General features: G+C 42.6%; 1 protein-coding gene across 1 annotated transcript in view; it reads right to left on the bottom strand.

Moving 5' to 3' along the window:
• SLC25A26 (solute carrier family 25 member 26) overlaps positions 1-20392 on the bottom strand; it is a 124081-nt gene that overhangs the window by 19138 nt on the left and 84551 nt on the right. Inside the window, exon 6 of the mRNA XM_066596662.1 lies at positions 5841-5885. Coding sequence (XP_066452759.1) covers positions 5841-5885 — 45 coding nt within the window. The remainder of the gene's footprint in view (positions 1-5840; positions 5886-20392) is intronic.

The following is a 20392-nucleotide window of genomic DNA, read 5'->3' as shown; positions in this document are numbered from 1 at the left end:
CGTTAACATCTGTGTTAGGGGATTCAGTTTTCCATCTCAGGAAAAGGTCATTCCTTGGCCAAACGGATATATTTTATGATGGAACCAAACGGCCCCGAATAGACCCCATTGACTACAATGGGTTGCGTTGGGTTTCTGTTCGGCCATCCAGCATTATACTGGATGAAAAAGTCCTGCATGCAGGCCATTTTCGTTGGGTATTTCCTGCTGAATCTGTGCCATAGGCTCCGTCCAACACAGATGTGTACACAGCCATAGTAAGTTTTTGGAGTGTGGGAAGAAGCCAGAGCACCTGGGAGGAAACCCACGTAAAGATGGGGAGAACATACAAGCTCCTTGCAGATGATGTCCTTGGTCAGATTTGAAACCAAGACCCCAGCGCTGCAGAGCAACAGTGCTAACCACTAAGCTTATGGATAAATGGGTGTTACCAGTTTGGGGTGTGTCCCCGATCCTGTCCAATCAGTGCTGAGTGTCATTTATTCATACATTTTTGGGAGGAATAGCAGAGGAACGGTACAATGCACAGTTATGACTAAAGATGCTCCAGAATTGCTATTTCACGTCAGGAGAGTTGAAAGGTCCTCCTAAAAGGCAGACCTGGAAATTCAACCTGCTACACAGTAACCCATTATACGTCTATCCCAGTAATAGCCTCCGAGTCTTCCGTGTCCAAGATTCAGGTTGACTTAAACGTTACTAATAGGGATGAGCGAGTATACTCGCTAAGGCACTACTCGCTCGAGTAATGTGCCTTAGCCGAGTATCTCCCCGCTCGTCCCGAAAGATTCGGGTGCCGCCGCGGGGCGGGGAGCTGCGGGGGAGAGCAGGGAGGAACGGAGGGGAGATCTCTCTCTCCCTCTCTCCCGACCGCTCTGCCCTGCTCCCCGCCGCAACTCACCTGTCAGCTGCGGCGGCCCCCGAATCTTTAGAGACGAGCGGGGAGATACTCCGCTAAGGCACATTACTCGAGCGAGTAGTGCCTTAGCGAGTATACTCGCTCATCTCTAGTTACTAAATATATGCGATTCAGTTGACAAGCGTCATATGATATTGAACAAACACACAGTAATAGGATATACGGTGTCGGAGGAGGAGGACGCTCCCTTACAATATGTGCGCCACATTTTTCAGGAAGTGCTAGAGACAAATTCTTTCCTTAGATTGAAAGGAAAACACAGAGGAAGCCTTTGATAAGCTTCTGGCTTTAGAAAGCTTTTCCCCATAGAGCACTTACAAATGGTTCTACTAGCGGCTTGTGTTTCTGGGGAAACTCTATTTAGAGGAAGAACTAATGGTCCTGACAAAGTGACTGTGACAGCACAAACCGGTGACATTCTCATTGTGCGCCCGATGGAGAGGAGTGGATTGTATTCTGCTGCCAGCGCAATATTCTTCTGTGGTTTCTCCACGTGGGCATCACTGGAGGCGATCAGTGTACAACCGCTAATATTAACTCTTCTCACCGGCTGCACGTAACCCAGCGACTATGCCATAAATTCGACAAAAAGTAAAGAGAAAAGGACATCATGTGATCTAAAGTCAAATTTAAAAAGTTTATTAACATCAGTACAAAAAAGAAGAATGGAGCAGTTACCCATAGCAACCAATTACGTTGCCACAATCTAGAATCTAACCGGGGGTTAGAGGTGTTACTCTACTTTCCTTTGGCACCCGTTGAGATAAGTCTTCCCGTTAGTGTTGAGAGAACCGAACTAGTAGAACCCTGTTTTGGGTTAAACTTTGCTACAAGTTCTGTTCAGCACTAGCCTGAATCAAGCTTTTAGCAAGATTCTACACGAAACAGGGTTCTACTGGTTCAGTTCACACAACGCTTGTCCTGAACACTATTTAAAAGGCATACAAGACCTGTATAACCCTTTCAGAGTGTTATATAGGGCCTTTATGGCTCATAGACAGTTGTATAAACCAGTTTTAGGGGTTTAGGTGAACTTCCAGTTTGGTTCAAAATAATTTGGATCAAACCAAACTTTTTGCAAAAATTTGGCGAACCGGCTGAACCCGAACTTCTCAAAGGTTCGCTCATCACTACTCTTTATGTATGTTCTCCTTGTTATACCATTAAATACATGATAAATGGTCTGTACACTCTGTATTCCCGTGCTTTTTGATCCCCGCATGTATCAGGTAGCCGGCTCAAGGTTGACTCAGCCTTCCATCCTTCTGAGGTCGGTAAAATGAGAACCCAGCTTGGTGGGGGGTAATAAATAATAATTACCTGAAAGCGCTGCGGAATAAGTTGGCGCTATACAAATACCATGATTTGATTTTTTTTTTTTTTTTTGACATGTAAAAAAAAATTGTCTGCGGCTATTTGGAAACCCAACCTGACCTGCTTAGGATAGGTTACACAAAGGATATGTCATAATTTCACGGTGTCGGTGATAACAGAAATGATACCTGCCCATGTCTGGGACAGGTGCATAAGCTTAGCTGATTTGTGTGCACAGGCACAATATACTGGCATGGGTATGCCAGCGTACTGTGAACATTGTGAGTCATTGAACCTTTAACAAAATTTATATAGTAGTTGTATACTGTTGTAACAAAATAATATTAAAACAAAAACTTACTTTTCCCATTTTTGAAATGAAAAAAAATCAAAAACAACAAAAAAATATACACATATGTGGCGTGGCCGCATCCGTAGAAGTTTGACCCAATAGAAAAAACACATTAGATGTCCTGCAATGTGAATGCGGTCAGAAATAAAATGCCCAAACTGCACTTTTAAGTCACCCCAATCGCAAAGATAAAATGTAATAAATAGCAATCATACAGTCACATGTACTCCAAAAGGGTACCAATGGAAACTACAAACAAGACCCCTCAAAACGGTGCAATTGCAGTTATTTCAGTACATTATATGGTACATTCGCCGGCAGCATTGAAAAATATAACTTCTGTAGCAAGGAAAAATAATACATTAGATAATTAGGTCAACACAAAAATAAAAGAAATAATAATAATGTACATAATAAAAGTAAAAGAAATAAAAATAATGTACATAATAATAAAGTAATACTTTTATCTATAAAGTACATCTTGTCCTAAAAGACCCCGCACATGTGTCAATACAAAAATAAAAAAAAGCCATAAACTCCAAAATGCTGATATGACCAAAAAATAAAATGCTCCAAAACATCTCGGTCCTACAGGATTAATTATAATTTGCAGGTTCTCTACAACACTAATAATACAGTATATTGAATATTGAAATTCGCTCTTCTGATGGTGACTTCAGAGAACTACCATATAAATGACAATCTTTTACGGTCAATGCTTTACCCAGTGGGTATTCACAGCTTGACCCTGACCAACTGAGGAAGCACTTCCCAGAAGTTCTGAAAGGATGCCAATTACTACATTGTCACAAGGGAACAGCTTAAACCTCTCCCTAAAATGTGTTTACAGATTCTGCACCGCTTCAGGTCTGTCATTCAATAGTGACCTGAGATGATCTGTAGGTGGGATTACATCTAAGAATGGGCTAGTATCATACCCTCGTTATACACAATGGCCCATAATTATGGCTTTTCTTGGAAGACTCAAATTTCAATTTAGGGTTCTTCACTAGAGTGCAAGATAAAATTATCCATAAGTCTAATATGGCTTCTAGAGGTCCCGTCATCTTTTTTGCATATCGAATTCCCCAAGCAGGAAGGTTCTTTCTACAACACCCGCCTATAGGTGACTATGCCAGAAGTCTGTCGCCCAAGTTCTAAAGGAATTTTCCCCATGGTTAATATCACTTAGGCACTTCTAGGCAACATTATGTCTGATTGTAGGGCTAACGCTGATGGACCTATATTTCTTCATGGGTGCAACAGTGATAACGAGTTATTATGCGGCTCTAATGTGGACACTGCTACACTCTATGACAATAAAAAATCATCTACCAAGAAGGAATTGTTGGAATCAGATGAAACGTTATGTAAATGTAAAGATGATATAACTAAGTGATTACAATATTAGAACAAAAAGATAAGTTTATTGGGAAAACTGTGCAATATAAAGAAGGCTCTAGTACCCTATTGGGCTGCTTTCAGCCTAGATATATGAGGATATGTGGTCGGCAATGCGGCACATTTACCCACATATGTTGCAACTGGGCCTATAGATCCTGCACACTCATAGGCTGCTGAAGCTTGTGTCCCAGATGGTCCTACAAATGCTCAACCGCCGATACATCTGCCGATTGAGCAGGCCAAGGAAGTGTGGCACCTGGTGGAGGCCTTCTTGGGAAACCCTTACTGTATGAGGGCGAGCATTATCCTGCTGAAAAATTCCCTTATGTAACCACTGCTCCCAATACCGCCAATAGCTTGGTTAGAATGGCCTATATGGTGGGTAATTTATCAAAACGACCCTACGGTGTCTCTCATTCCAATGATAAACCCCTATCTCGCAGACCGTTAACTGGGCAAAATGTTTTCGAGTGCGTCGTAGAGGCATGTCTAGTGGTCAATGATCTCTCAACGCGAGGTACACTAGAGAGAAGTAGCCTCCGAGAACCTTTTTATAGGACAAAACACTTTTACAGTATCTGGTGGCAAGACCCAGTGTCTATTCAGACCACAACTGTAATCATTTACTCATCTGCCTGAGACATTACTGAATTACGGGTTTTGCAGCAATTCACCATTTACATCTAGGTTTTTTGTCAATGAGTGTATTTGGTACAGGGTTATAACTAGGCTTGGCTTTAGAGGTATGCATAGCATAGTAGAGATAGTGGCATGTGCTTCTAGCTTTCTACAACAGATGCTTCTCAATGACTCCCACCCACCATTATGACACCACCTATTGGTATACTATAAGCCAGGGTCATCCAGCACCCGATAATCCAGCTGGTTTACAGGAACGAGGGTTTGATCAAAGTCAACATCAGCATAGAGGTTCAGGTAGCCGGCTCAAGCCTTCCATCCTTCCGAGGTTGGTAAAATGGAGTATGCAGCTTACTGTGGGGAGGGCACAAATAAATTACCTGAAAGAGCTGCGGAATAAGTTGGTGCTATACAAATAACAAGTCCCTCCCCTTCCTCAACATCAGCATGGAGATTCCATGTTCTCCTGTGTTTGAGTGGGCTTCCTCCAGGTGTCCTGTTTGTTTTTTCCAAATGCCAAAAAGATTTGTTAAGTTAAATGGTTGTACCGTCAAAAAACCCCGCCATCCAGAAGGCCTCCGTATTCCTGACAAAGCCATGGTTAGCTGGGAATTTCTTCTGCAGCGGCTACTGCATGGGAAATGTCGTATTATATGATGGCCATCCAGACAAATAACTATTCTTATAAAGCGAAGATGGTTCAAGTCCAATTCAAATGGGAGCCGCTCTCAAAGAATGCCTTTCTGTTCCAGCTTATAGACCTGGGTCCCGAGAAGAATACCCCACTCTATTGTGTCCATAGGGCATATGAACAAGGGTTGTGTATTTGGGACAACCCCTTAAATTAGCTTATTGTTAAATTGCCCCTTGTGTGGGTATTTGATATTGAGTCTCACCAAGGACAGGGACTGATACGAGTGGCTACAATATCTGTACACTGCTGTGGAATATGTTGTCGCTATATAAGCAGCAGGAAAGTAGTACAAAATCAATAGATTGCTACAGAGTAGTTGCCAACAAAATCATGAGGATATTTTATGGTAATTCAAGAAAGAGAATTTCACATTCCATGAATACATCAAACGTGCCCCATCTAGTCTGAACAATTCAGCCACGGGACACATTCACTGTATACAATGTGGATGTAGATTTCCATTATCATCACTATGCGGCAAATATTTTGTATTTATATACAGTGATGTTGTCACCTACCTTTAGAAACTCCCAAAGTGGAAACTGAACGAGAGAAAACGGGATCTAGAAAAAACAAACATTGTTCTGTTAGTAAGGAACTCTAAAAATACCATATACAGACAAGGTCTCCTGAATATTTGCGTTGGAGGTTCCATTATTAAACAATAGTTTCTTTGGTCAAAATAAGTCACCAATATTAAATCGAGTGGTCCAGTTGTAAACCATTGATGGGTCATCCTCTGAATAGGTCCTCAATAGTAGATCAGCGGGAAGGGGATGGAGGCTCCACTTGGGATCCCTGCCAAACAGCTGTTCACTGGGCGGGTGTGCTGGTGTATGGAGCTGATTTTTGCAGGAAGCAGACAGCTTCATTCCCATAGCAGTGGCCAAACTTGGTATTACAGCCAAAGTTCCTATTGAAGTGAATGGGAACTTTACTGTAATACCAAGTGTAGCCAGTGCACTGAAAGAGGAGCTGTTAGGTTCCTGCAGAAATCAGCTCGGTGAATAAGTATACTAGCCTACAAATAGCTGATCAGCTGGGGTCCCAGGTAACGGACCACCGCCAATCTATTATCCATGTCCAAACCTAAGGATAGGTTGTCCAGTTCTACACTGACATAGAAGGGGGTTCTTTACTGTAAGAGCAATGAGACTATGGAACTCTCTGCCTGAGGACGAGGTGATGATGAATTCGATAAAAAAGCTCAAGGGGGGCCTGGATGCCTTTCTTGAGCATTACAATATTACATATTATAGTCACTGATTACTTCAGAAGGGTTGGTGACCCAGGGATTATTCCGACTGTCAGACTTGGAGTTGGGAAATAATTTCTTTCCCCTTAAATGAGGAAAATTGGCTTCTACCTCACTGGTTTTCTTTTGCCTTCCTCCGGATCAGCATTGGGGGGGGGGGGGGGGGGGGGGGGAATAGACTGAACTGGATGGACATATGTCTTTTTTCAGCCTAACATAATATGTATTAGTTTGGAATTGGACAACCCCTGTAATGCTGATTGCCAAAAAGCTGCTAATGACCACCAACTTCTGATGTCAGTGGAACATAGAATTGCACAAGTAGAATCCAACTATCGTTGTATGAGGTACCGACCTGCCAATCAGAGGCATAACTTAAAGTTCCTGGGTTCCAAAGAAAAATCTGTTCCAGGGCCTTCAACTATTACAAGCCATGTATAATAATGGTGTCCTCTGATATTAAAGAGGGAAAACTGGACCCTTCTGACACCAGGGAAGAGATGTGACTACAACCTCTTCACCCGCTATTGGCAAACTGCTCATCTGTGTGGCTGGGGACTTGGAGGCTAGATGAAAAGCCATTCAGTTGAAAGCCATCATCCATGGCTAACTTTTACATTAATTTCAAAACCTGTTTCTAGAATAGTTCTTCTGAACGCAAACAAGATAGGTTATCACATCAAAAGGAAATGTATATATAAAGCCCACATGATATACAAGTCAACAGGCCTAAATATTGGGTTGCCAAGTCCTTACGACCCAACTCAAAGTTTACATTTTTGAAGGGAGAAGAACAGATTTCGGGCCATCCAAGAAGATCCTGAATTTTTAGGTGTGCACCGTTATACTTCAACATTTTTATTACTCTGCCATGAAAAACTAATTAATACTTTACTGAGATTTTCAACTGACTGTATAACACATGAATAAACAGTGATTTCTAAAGACAGACTCAGGTGGTGGATCAACATCGTAGCCTTGGGTGGTCTTCAAAACGTATTAAATAAAATACATGAAATTTACTTGACTTATAAAATGATCACAGACTCCGAAGCGTGTGGAAAACAGCTTTGCAAGGCCCTGGGACCATTAATATCATTGCAGGGTGGTACAAGACAACATCAAGTCTCGTACTGCAAGTCCATAGAGTCTCAACTCTCATGGTGCTGGTGGGTGTCTATTTCCATTCACTCAGTGTGAGCACGGATAACGTTCCATGTTAACTGTTTTACACGTACAATCTAATGCAACCAGAGTCAGCTTGTCTGCTGGCTCCAGCCTCGATTTTCTGGTCGACCCCCTGCCAATGTATTTTGCAGATGCACGGTTTTCAGTGCACTTTGCACCCAGATCTTCCTCTGCTCACCAGCAGATAAAATACAACACACATGTTCATGTAGCTGAATAAACAATACAAGAGAACAGGTCCTTCTTTGGCATGGTGAATAAATTTAAAGGAACCCTGTCAAACAAACTTAAGGCCCTAAACCAGTCACAACATTGGATAGTCACTAAGACTATAAGTGCTAGCATACCTTACTTTTTTCCTCTTCAGCTTCTTATGCCATACGTTACAATTCCCAAGCGTGGTGCATGCTGTGTTTGGCACATGATGATCTGTGCATTCGCTAATCTCTTTAAGGGGGTTGTGCACTTAGTGGACAACGTTGACTCTATACTGCCATCTGTGTTAAAATAAGAAAAAGAGCAGTACTTACCCATCCTCTGGCATGGGGATCCAGCACTGTAGCCCTGCTGTCCTCTCATTGTGGGGATTATGTGACAAAAAGTTGTCTGATTGCTGCAGCAAATCAGAAGCTGCAATGTTACCATTTGTTCTACTGGCATCAGCGCTCACATTCTGGAAGCCAGCAGCAGTCAGGTGACTTCCTATGACATCTTCGACAAGAAACACAGGGAGGACAGCAGCGCTACAGCGCTGGGTGCCCAGGGTAGAGAAGGGGTAAGTAACACTCTTTTTGCCATTTTAAACACAGTTGGTGGTATAGAGGCAATTTTGTCTGATAACCGGGCAATTCCTTTAAAAACGTAAGCTGAAGAAAGCTGTAGCTGTCAATCCAAAGAGAAGGGTTGGAGAGAACGGTACCGTTGTATTTTGTCTCCACCAGAATAATGGGTGGAGACATAATTTGACAGTGCTGAGTTGAAGGACACCCTCCCCCCCCAGCGGCTGATTGGCTGCCGCAGACGTGCCCTTCAGAGCTGGACCTCCTGCCTCATACTCCCGGGCCCCACACAGACATATGCCGCTGGAAGCGGGGCCGGCCTTGAAGCTGCGGCAGCTACTGCTGCTAGAGTGACAGCGGTCCCCCTCTGCAGCGACCGCAGGGAGAATGGGGAAAGTGACAGCGTTGCCGGTGGCAGCACCGATGAGCCAGCACAGCAGGGCCCTGAACAGCGCTGTTCGGAGGCAGCTTAGCACAGACGGCATGGGATAATGTTAGATGCCAAACCATGCCCATCCGCAGTGGTCAATAGCTGCACAATTATGTCAGTAATTTGTGTGCCCATGGTTTGGCCAGCACTATGCGTTTCCACCCTAAGGATACATTAGCATAAGGCAGATTTGCTGTGGACTTTCCATAGCAGAAAAATCTGCAGCAAATCTACACCTTTTGGTTGAAGGGGTGAAATCTGTTTCAGATCCACACCAAACCGTGCAGATTTTGATGCGAATTTGCTGGGGATTTTTTCCACTGCAGACAATCCACAGTAAATCCACCACTTGTGAACATGCCTTAAGGGTAGGCCGCAATTCAAGGACTAGTGTTTTGTGCTCGTGCCCCCCATGCTAAAATTTGCCAGACAGCCCCTGTACTGTGCTGCAGCTCACCTCTGTTGCTTGAAGTGATGTCCCAACACTATTTAACCTAGTTTTTCTTACTATGATGTGGGCTCGCCAAAAAAATATTTTGCAAAAGGGGCGCTATCTAACATAAGGCCGACCCTGGGCACACCTACTTTTTCTATGCCTCTAGGTCAGGATTCCAAATGCTACCTTTTTTTTTTTTTTTTTAAATAGGTACATATAGCCATTGATACTCATCGCTTAAACCAAATGCCCATCAGGCACAAAATGGGTGAGAAAGATCAGATGTACAAAAAAAAGCAAGATCAAAAGTAAAAGAAAATATCAGAATAAGTCTAAGTGGAGAACCAAGATCCAAAAGGTAAGGAGATATGGGACCAGATGTGCAAAGAAAACCGAGATCCGATAGGTAAGGGGATATGGGACCAGATGTACAAGGAGAATCGAGATCAGATAGGTAAGGGGATACGGCACCAGATGTACAAGGAGAACCGAGATCCGATAGGTAAGGGGATACGGGACCAGATGTACAAGGAGAACCAAGATCTGATAGGTAAGGAGATACGGGGCCAGATCTACAAGGAGAACCTAGATCTATTGGGTAAGGAGCTATGGGACCAGATGTACATGGAGAACTGTGATCTGATGAGGAGAAGGTAGGTCCGATGCACATAAAGAAGCAAGGTCCATAGCACGGGAAGAAGCAAGATGTGAGGTAAAAGGAGTTATGGGATTAGAGATAGAAGAAGAACCAAGATCTGAAGTGCAGGAAATGTTATATGGAGATATGGGATCAGATGTTCCAGAAGTGGTGAGATTTATAGCACAATGAAAGGTCGGGTCTCACATAAAATGCAATGACTACATTACATTGCCATCTTCATAAACACAGTAGCCTAATAACAAATCCAGTACATTACCTTTTCTTTGAAAATACAACACTTAAGTACAGTAATAAATCTAGATGAGAACTAAAGTGTGCAACCCGATCTCAATAAGTGCAGGAACATCTTAGCGAGGATACATTTCAGTAATGTCACCGGGGACGGCAGTTCAGCCATGCTTCTAAAACCAGCTGACAAGTGGCTGTAAAACAATTGGAATTGTGAATTCTCAATTCAGGATGGTTGGAGGGAAACAGAAGTGTAGATAAGGGTAAAGAAAGAAAGGCTTTGTCTGTGTCCATGACATCACGAGGAGCGGAATGTTCCGAATATAGCCTTCATTTCCTGTCTGTGGTTCCACACCTGGCACCTACTATATAATAATTGGCTGATAGATGACATTTCCAGTGAGCCATCTTGTATTACAGCATCTGGACTATCCATAAAGGAACTATCCTCCGAAATAAAAAAAAATAAAATAACGGTTTCCTCATTACAATGCCACGGTCAAGGAACTTAGTGTGCCTATCACCTCCAAGCAAGTAGAGGAGTCAACTGAGACAGTGATGGTCAGTGAAACAACTCCGGTATGATGCACTCCGGCAGTCGTATTGTATGCCGTATTCTCCCTTTACATCCATGCAGCCTTAGCGGGAAAAACCTCAATGTCATACAGATGTAACGCAACGGGTCGGATGGTCTGTATTGATGGTGCCAAAAAAATCATGAAATTATTTCCACCGATCACAATCAAACTCCGTATGCGCCAGGTTGCTTCCATATGGAAAATACACGTCGGAGAACAACTGAGAGCCAAGATGCAATCTCCACTAAGGCCAAGTGCACATCTGCGTACCGGCCTCTGGCCTATTTCCATTGTTCGGCTCCATCCTTGGAGCCGAACAATGAAAATACTATAACCACTGGATCCAGCATGTATCTGGATCAGAGCGGCACCAGATGGATCCCATTGACTATAACAGGTTCCGTCTGGTTTCCAGCAGGCTGGCCGAAAATGTCCTGGACGAAATAGTACAGCTTTTATCCGGGATGTTCTGTCGGATCTGTGCTGGCGCAGATGTGAATGTACCCAAGGCACATTCTTCATATTAAGGGAGTAAGTAAACAATCCCTTTTTCAAATGCCCCATTAGGCAATGGGGAATTAATAGAGGGAGTTACCCAGTTGGGAAGTCTCTCAAATCAACCAGTGAACATAAATGCTAAAAAGAGAATCTGTACACTACGTGGATGGTCCACCATATAGCCAACCATCCCATTTTAAAGATATACTGTGAATAGCTGCATTTAGAGCTCCCAACCATTTCATGATTGCAACTTCCCTGTACAAAAATTTGACCTGTGGCCCCAAAGTGCAGCATAAAATTAGTTTCGGTGTGAATCCACATTAGATGGGAAAATCCATTAATCTGAGCAACTTCCAACGAGGTCTGGTCATCAGTGCTAGGATTTCATACATGGCTGACTTTGGGGGGGCAGGGGGGGGGGGGAGGGTTTCTCATGCAGCAATGTGGAGAGTATACAGAGAATGGTGTGATCGAGGACAACGTCCTGCAAAAAGGAGATCCTGAGAATGTAAACACCTCGTCAATGAAAAGAGAAGGATGTCAAGAATCATTCTGACGAACAGGAGCTGCACTTTCAAGCGAATTGTGGCCAAATACAATGCTGGTGCTCCCAAGTAACATGTCCAAATGCACGACTCACCATTTCTTAGCATGGATGAGCTATAAGAGCAGACGATCAGTTCATGCGCTATTGTTAGGAGAAACAGAAACACAAGACTCAAGCGGGCAAAAGAGCACAAAAATTGGGTTACTGAGTAGTAGAAAAAACATTGCCTGATGAGCTTTCCAAATTCTCGTTGCACCATCAGAATTTGGTGCAAGCAGCATGAGTCGATGAACCCTTCCTGTCAGGCGACAACAGTCCAGGCGGGTGGAGGTTAAGTAATAGTGTAAGGAATATTTTCTTGGCACATTCTGCATCCCCCGATACCTGTGGATGGACACAACAAAGAATTGCTGCAGTTCTGAAAGCCAAAAGAAGGTCCAATGTGCTACTAGATTGGCGAGTGTCCAATAAAATAGCCATTCAATGTATGGGAGAGCGGGTCGGAAAAGAATACTTCCATTCGACTGAATCTGTATTATATGGGTAGTTGATAAAGCCATACATTTACAAATTGGTAACACTAGAACCACCGTAGAGCCATTTATAACTCCTTCAACATTTCTAGGGTAACGCAGTAAAGAAAAAACAAAAACACATAGCGGTTGTAGTGCTAAACGTATCAAAATTTGTCCCGAGCGCCAACATTTTTAGGCGTCACTTGTAATACATGACCCCCCACTATGCTTCGCTCGTCCGCGTAGAACTAACATTTTATTATTCCTTCCGCACATCCTGTGATTGCATTGAACACAAAATTCATTGTTTGTTTTCCAGCGCTTCTTATTACAAGTGCTGAAAGGTATTTGCTAATTTCCTGTCATAGGCAATGATTAATACATGAAGCAGCTTTGGTGAGAATCGAAGAAGGAAAAAAAAAAAAAAAACTTGACAGATGCCCCGGCATGACAGAACGGTTATCTGTTCAGACAGGAACTGAGAGTGAGAAGAAATCAATGTCACCGCCATAGGCTGAGCTGACAGGCTGAAATCTCACAGGAAGTTGGTCATCGCAGTGAATGATAAATGCTTCATGATGCCATCTCACAATCCTGCAGCAAAGGTCAAACCTAGCAATGCAATAAATTCTAAACCAGCAGCCTCGAAATTCTGCACCGACTCGAAGAGACTCAATTCTGCTATTTATCCCCATCTTTTTAGACATTTAATAGAAAAAAAAATCCAAAAATAGAACAAAAAGAAAAATGACCCAAATTTCACCAGAGGAGCAAAATACAATGCTGTGATAAAGTATATAATACAACTAAGACCTTATATACGGAGGCACTAAGAGTCATCGCAGCAGTACAGTGCTGCTATATGGCACCGCATTAGTAGGAGCAAAGCTTCTAGCGAAAAATGCCTTCTTAAGAGTGGTTGTCTGCAGGCAACTCTGTACATTGCGCTGCCTGCTATTGGAAGGGAGTCCTATTCACTTCCTGCAGTACCAACCTGGGCCACTGTGTAATGTACGGTGCTGTCTGCTTCCTACAACAAAACAGTTACAAGTGCAGCAACCCTTTTAAAGGAGTCATTTCACTACTTCAGTAACAGTTATTTATGCAAATCATTTTTTTTCTTAATTTGCAGAGTTTGAATGATAAATACTCTTTAGATTTATGATGGCGCCCCCTACGTTTTATATTTTCTTCTATCACGTTCATGTGTGGTGCCCAAGACCACCATGTACAGCAGACTCATCCCGCACTCCATGGGAGCTTTAGAGTGCTAAGCCTACAAATTAACCAACTCTAATGTAGGCTGGTAGGAGGATGTTAGAGTGGCGGCTGCCGCCCCCAAAGTAGAGCTGACCAGCTCATCAGGATCCAACATATACATGTAGTGCATCAGTCAGGACCAGAAGGAGGCGGCAATTAGGGGACAATCTTATTGCTACCGTGTTTCCCCCAAAATAAGACAGTGTCCTATATTAATTTTTGTTCAAAAAAGTTTAACTTTTTTACATGTATAGCTGCCTGGACACTATTTAAATTGACTTTTTTAATTAACTGTTAGAAGGGCTTAATTTTGGAGTAGGGCTTATATTTCAAGCATCCTCAAAAAGCCTGAAAAATCATTTTGCATCCTCAAAAATTCTGGAAAATCATGCTATGTCTTATTTTTAGGGGGATGTCTTATTTTCAGGGAAACAGGGTATTACGCGCATTTATATGAGACTAGTACAAACGTACGCAATGTCAATATGACTGTCGGACCTGATGATCGAGTCCAAAACGCTTTATTAAACAACTAGACAGTGCATCAACTTATTATCCGACCATCCGTAAATTCTCCACTTGGAATCCTTGAGTGTCATCTGGGACTTTTTTCGTCTGGGGAGTGGCAGTGCCCCTTAGTAGACTCTTCTTCAGGATAGATTGACCCACTATAGGTTGCTTTAGCTTAAAGGAGATGTCTCGAGGAAGCAGTTAAATTTTTTTTTTGCCCAGTCCCCCCCATTAAGCATACATTACTAAGCCCCCCTGTAAATGACATTTCTAGCTGGTTCGTACTTACCGTTCCAGCGTTTCAGCAACTTATAAAAGTTTCCTCAAGATGGCCGCCGGCTCTTTCCCCGTCGCTCGCTGCAGCCCGACGTGCGCGCTCCCGAGACGCCGCCAGCTGTGTCTCCATGGCAACCGGACGCATCGCAGCCGCCGACCAGACGCCCCGCAGCCGCCGACCAGACGCCCACCGCCAGGCAGCAGGTAAGGCGCTAGCCCCCGGCTCCCCAGCGCTAGACCCTCAGCCCAGGTGAAGGCCCCGGAGCCCAGCGCTAGGTTCCGGAGCCCAGCGCTAGTTCCCCCGGCCTAGCGGCAGCCCCCCCCGGCCTAGCGACAGCCCCCCCCGGCGCAGCGACAGCCCCCCCGGCCTAGCGCTAGTTCCCCCATCACAGCGGCAGCCCCCCCCGGCGCAGCGACAGCTCCCCCGGCGCAGCCCGGCGCAGCGGCAGCCCGGCGCAGCGGCAGCCCCCCCGGCGCAGCGACAGCCCCCCCCCCCCCCCCCCCGACAAATCACTTACCTGGGAGGCTTCTCGGGGCTGCGGGGCTGCTGGGCTGGGCTTCTCCGCTGGGCAGCTCCACTTTCTGCACCTTCCTCTAACAGAGGAAGGTACAGAATGGCCGCTGCGGCGCGCTCCCGATCAGTGACAGCTCGTCTGCGCATGCGCAGAAGAGCTGTAGCGGGGAGCACACTGAAGCGGCTCGTGCTGAATGGAGAAGACCGGACTGCGCAAGCGCGTCTAAAAAAGCAAGCTGCCAGCGAATTTAGACGGAACCATGGAGACGAGGACGCTAGCAACGGAGCAGGTAAGTGGAATAACTTCTGTATGGCTCATATTTAATGCACAATGTACATTACAAAGTGCATTAATATGGCCATACGGAAGTGTATAACCCCACTTGATTTCGCGAGACCACCCCTTTAAGCATGAGAATGCAGAAGACTTATTTCGAAATGGAGCTATGGTACTTTAAGACTTGAGTGTCTGACAGTCGTCCCAGCGATTATCACTCTTCTGCTTTCACACAAGAGCGATAATGGTTAAGGCAATGGCGGATCTCTTCCGGCCACCTTCAGTCACAGTAAACAGGCAGTTGTTCATAGAGGAGTGACTGCCTGTTCACACGGGCCGATATCGTTTGATTTTTTATGCCTGCAGAAACTGAATGACAAATAGTAAGAGAACAAACTGCCATTCGTCCTTCAGCGTCTACACTGAACGATTATCATTCCGTTTCTGATGATCCAGCAACAATATGAAAGAATCGTTCAGCGTCAAAGAGATCCAAGTATTCCGACACGGAGATCATTAAGATTTGTACATACGTTAAGTTAGCATAAATTTTGCAAATTTTGAGAAGTTTCTGGATTATATAAAAGGCTCCCAAAAGTCACAGATTTACAGAAAAAAAAACAACCACATCCTATAAATCTTCTGGTAATTTTTCAGAATGGATCGTCTCGGGTTGAAAGGTGTTATTTTTTCACAAAAACGTCTCCTAGGCTGGATTTGCACGTGACATTTGTCTGATTGATGATTCTACCTGCACAGGGCAGATGTTCCACAGCAGTGAATGTGAATTAGTGAAATTCGGAATTTATTCATTTCCATGGGATTTTCCCCAATTAGACTACTCTTGGATAAGTCAGCATAACATGAGGAAGACGGCTTTTACACTTGCACTAGGGATTCCCACTTTCCTGCCCTGTTCAGGGAGCAGGAACGGAGAATCCCCGCAGCTGAATTGCTCTGTCTCTGGATAGAACAGAACACCACCGGACGGACCACATGGGGTAAGCCGGCTTTCCGCCCGGCAGGAAAAAATGCTGCATGCAGCGCTATTTCTTCCGGTATATGGTTGGAGTTTCTGGTGCAGATGTAAAACCACCAGAAGACTATCTGCTCAACCATCGGTGTCAACCTCTCTAGTCGAAGACCAGCCTAAAGAGAATGGCACTCAAGCCAAATATATGTAAATTGACAGTGTCAGCCAGTTCCGATCCAGGGTATTTTTGGGTCTTCGGGACCAGACGATATTTCGCCATTGTTAGAAAGCGTTCCTCTGACTTTAAGGGTGTCTCCACCCACACCCAATTTACTGCAGATTTTCTGCAGCTGAAAAAGTTTGTAGCAAATTGGCATCATTTGGCAAATTTCACCCTTTCAACTGAACTTAAAATTGAAGAGATGAAATCTGTTGCAGATCCACACCAAAATCCACAGACAATGGTGCAGATTACGGTCTGAACCTGCTGCAGTTTTTTTCAGTTTTGCTGTAGCAAATCAGCTAGACGTGAACACACCCGTAAGGTCACATTCACACGAGCGTATTAACGTACTGTATTACGAGGGTATTTTTTTACAAGCATAATACAGAGAGCTGAAACCCCATTGACTTGCATTGGGACAGGCAGGCGCGCGTGGAAAAAAAAATCTAGCATGTCCAACACATACCCCATTAAAACCAATGGCAAATACGCATGAAACATTCACTGCGTATTTATGTGTGAAAATCGATGGGCCCTTCTTCCTTTTTTTTTGGCTGCATGCAGCGCTTTTTATCCGGCATTTTTTACTGGATCTGCGATGGAACAGCTAAGCGGAGGTGACAGCACAGATGTAAAACCACCCTTGTGAAGTAGTTGAGTGTGGAAAAATTGAGTCAGAAGTTTGGCTTGCTGGCTTCACAACTGTACAGTGTGCAGAGCTCTGAAGCAAGTGCTCAGTTCTCCTATAGCACACCCGCAGGAGAAATGAAGTATTACACAGTTCCCATTGACATCAAAGGGCTGTCCATTTCATATATGAACAGAATGGGCTACGTCTAGAGCAAGAGATTCCCTTTGTGTCCAATCACTTCTCTGTCTAACAGATTAAGGGACCCCCTTTAAGTTACCTCAGAAATAGGAGTATGTGAGTCTGAGATAGAAGAATTAGATTGTAAACTCTACTAATGACTTGGACTTGGTGATTGGTGAACTGACGAATGTCTATCATGCTGAGGTAAGAAAGCAGAACACTCAAAGACAACTCCAGGATAGAGTAAATAGGTCCATTTATTTATTGACTACGTCTTACTGCCCAGGAGGGGGGAGGGTGAACTTTTACTTTTCTCCGGATATCAGATCTGCTGTATTTATACAGAAACTCATCCAAATGTTGTTCACTGCAGGTCACCATATTTACATAAGACAGTACAGATCTCCCTGTCCGGCCTGTCAAAATATTGTTCCTGGTTCAGCGTCACCTTCGGACCTACTGCCAGCTTAGAAAAAAAACTCATTGGTTTCCAATCTTACATTAAAAAACAATGACTGCTTCACGTTTACCTCCACTTTGGAGTTGTTTTGCCAAAATGCTTTAGGACTGGCATAAAGAATAATTTATTAATCACTGTAATGTGCGCCAACCCCGGCTGCTGATAGGAATTCAGGCTGGGTCGTACTCCTGAGTGTATATTCATACGTTGCAGTCAAATTGCATTTTCTTGCCCTGATTTTTGCAAAAGCCCAACTACAACCTGTGAATTTACCTTGAGGGTTCTCTACCCTTACACGTGACCATTCTATACGGTCCTATAACATAATATCGGATAACTGAATGCCCATTTAGTCAGCAGAAACACCATACATTATAATACTGAGGTATTGCAGTATATGGTGTAAGTGAGCAAACATTCACAAGTTCAAGTACCGTATGAGGACTAAAGAAAAAAAAAAGTTAAAATAAGTTGAAAAAAATGTTTATCACTTTGAAAAGTAAATGAAGCTTAAAAAAAAATTTTAAAATTAAAAAACACAAAAAACCCCAAACATTTCCTGTAATAAAACTTAAAGAAAAAAACACCCCTAAATATATTTGATACCATTGCATCTATTCTATCAACATAACACATTATTTATGTTGCACAGACAAAGAAAAAATACACAACATCAGAAATGCGCTTTTGTGGTCACCCCGTCTCCAAGGAAAAAGATATAATAGAGATGTAAAAGTCATATTTACTCCAAATCGGTGCTGCAAAAAAGAAAAAGAGCCGTCGCACAACCCCATTGATGAAAGAAAAAGTTATGGCGGTCAGAACAGACCAACAGAATTTTTTCTTTAGAAAGATATTTTATTTTTTTAAAGTAGTACAACGGAAAAAAAAAAACTAAATAAATTTGTTATTGTCGTAATTGTATTAGTCCACGGAATTAAGTTCAATCATTTGTATGCTGTAAAGAGAAGAACCCTCCTCAGCAAAGATGGAAGAATTGCGCGTTTGTTTTCCATTTCCCTCCGCTTAAATTTTTTTTATCTATTGAAATCTACGTCAGGTATTTCCAATGCGGAATTAATTGTGTGAACATTCTTTAAGATAGAGTAAAGCCCAAAATATTTGAGGTCGGCTTTACTGGACAATGCAAGTGAAAAACAGGGGATCTGACAAGTGCAATGATGACAGGCTGAAGGAATTTTACACATCTGGCGTCAGTGGGAACTGATAGGCGCCTTACAGACGTACATTCACATCTATAATTATATACATACACATTATACATAATATATATTACACATATATACATACACAACCTGTTTCCCTGAAAATAAGACATACCCTGAAAATAAGACATAGCATGATTTTCCAGAATTTTTGAGGATGCAAAATGATTTTTCAGGCTTTTTGAGGATGCTTGAAATATAAGCCCTACTCCAAAATTAAGCCCTGCTAGCAGTTAATTAAAAAAGTTAATTTAAATAGTGTCCAGGCAGCTATATATGTAAAAAAGTTAAAACTTTTTGAACAAAAATATAAGACACTGTCTTATTTTCGGGGAAACACGGTATATATACACACACATATACATATACACACACACATAGATATATACACACACACACAAACATATACACACAGGCAAACAAATACATATATGTAAAACCAGAGAACAAAGAATACTCATTAATGACCTAACTTCAATATATTTAAGTGACAATTTTTTCCCTCTTTTTTGCCCCCATAATTTTTGCAATTGCTCCAAAAATTGCAACAATTTTGCCCCAATTACAAAAATCTGGATTGAAAAAATAATTAAAAAAATATATATTATATATATATATATATATATATATATATATATATATATATATATATATTCTCAATGTAAATATATCTAAACACGAACTGCTCTCCCAGCCCGAATCCGCTCGGTGCACGCCATTTAATTCCTTTCCTTTGCTATGTATGATAACAGATGAGTTTCACAGCTTTAAATGAATGACGATATTGTTTAAGCTGAAACAGATGTGTGTCAGATGGCAAACCCATTAGAAAGTTCCATCGTTAAAAAGAAACAGGATAACAATGAGCCATCTGAAAAAAAAAAAAAACAAGAATCGCACTGATCAGGAAATATACAAGCTGCAGCTAATCTCACATTTATTGATGGATAATGCCTTTCAGGCATGCACATGTACTGCGCTGAGCACCATGAGGCGGGAAACTCCGTTCACATGAAGAGGTCACAGCAGTCTAGGCCATAAAGCACCCAGGCACAATTTATTTGAAAAAAAAAAAAAACTTCAAAAACTTTTTAAAAACTTTTTTTCTGGATACAGAATCATGAAAAAGAGCTGGTCATGAAAGGAAAAATGAAACTATTCACATAAGTCCTGCCTTTAACAATGCCTGGTTCAGTATACTAGCATCATTCCAGCAGGTCAGAAATGTCAACATGATGGGTGACCACTCCGCTGCGAGTTGAATGGCGCAATTGTGTAGGTCACTTCCAAGGATACATATATAACCTATACAGATTCCAGCTGTACTTGTGAACTTTGAAAATGTTCCTAAATAAGATAAATGACAACTATACTGATTAAATATTGAAAAATAAAATTAAAAATTGCAAAAAATGTAAAATT

This window comes from Eleutherodactylus coqui, chromosome 3 (genome assembly GCF_035609145.1).
Source record: "Eleutherodactylus coqui strain aEleCoq1 chromosome 3, aEleCoq1.hap1, whole genome shotgun sequence".
Taxonomy (NCBI): Eukaryota; Metazoa; Chordata; class Amphibia; order Anura; family Eleutherodactylidae; genus Eleutherodactylus; species Eleutherodactylus coqui.
Note: the sequence above shows the minus strand (reverse complement) of the source record. Positions and strands in the feature narration are given on the sequence as shown.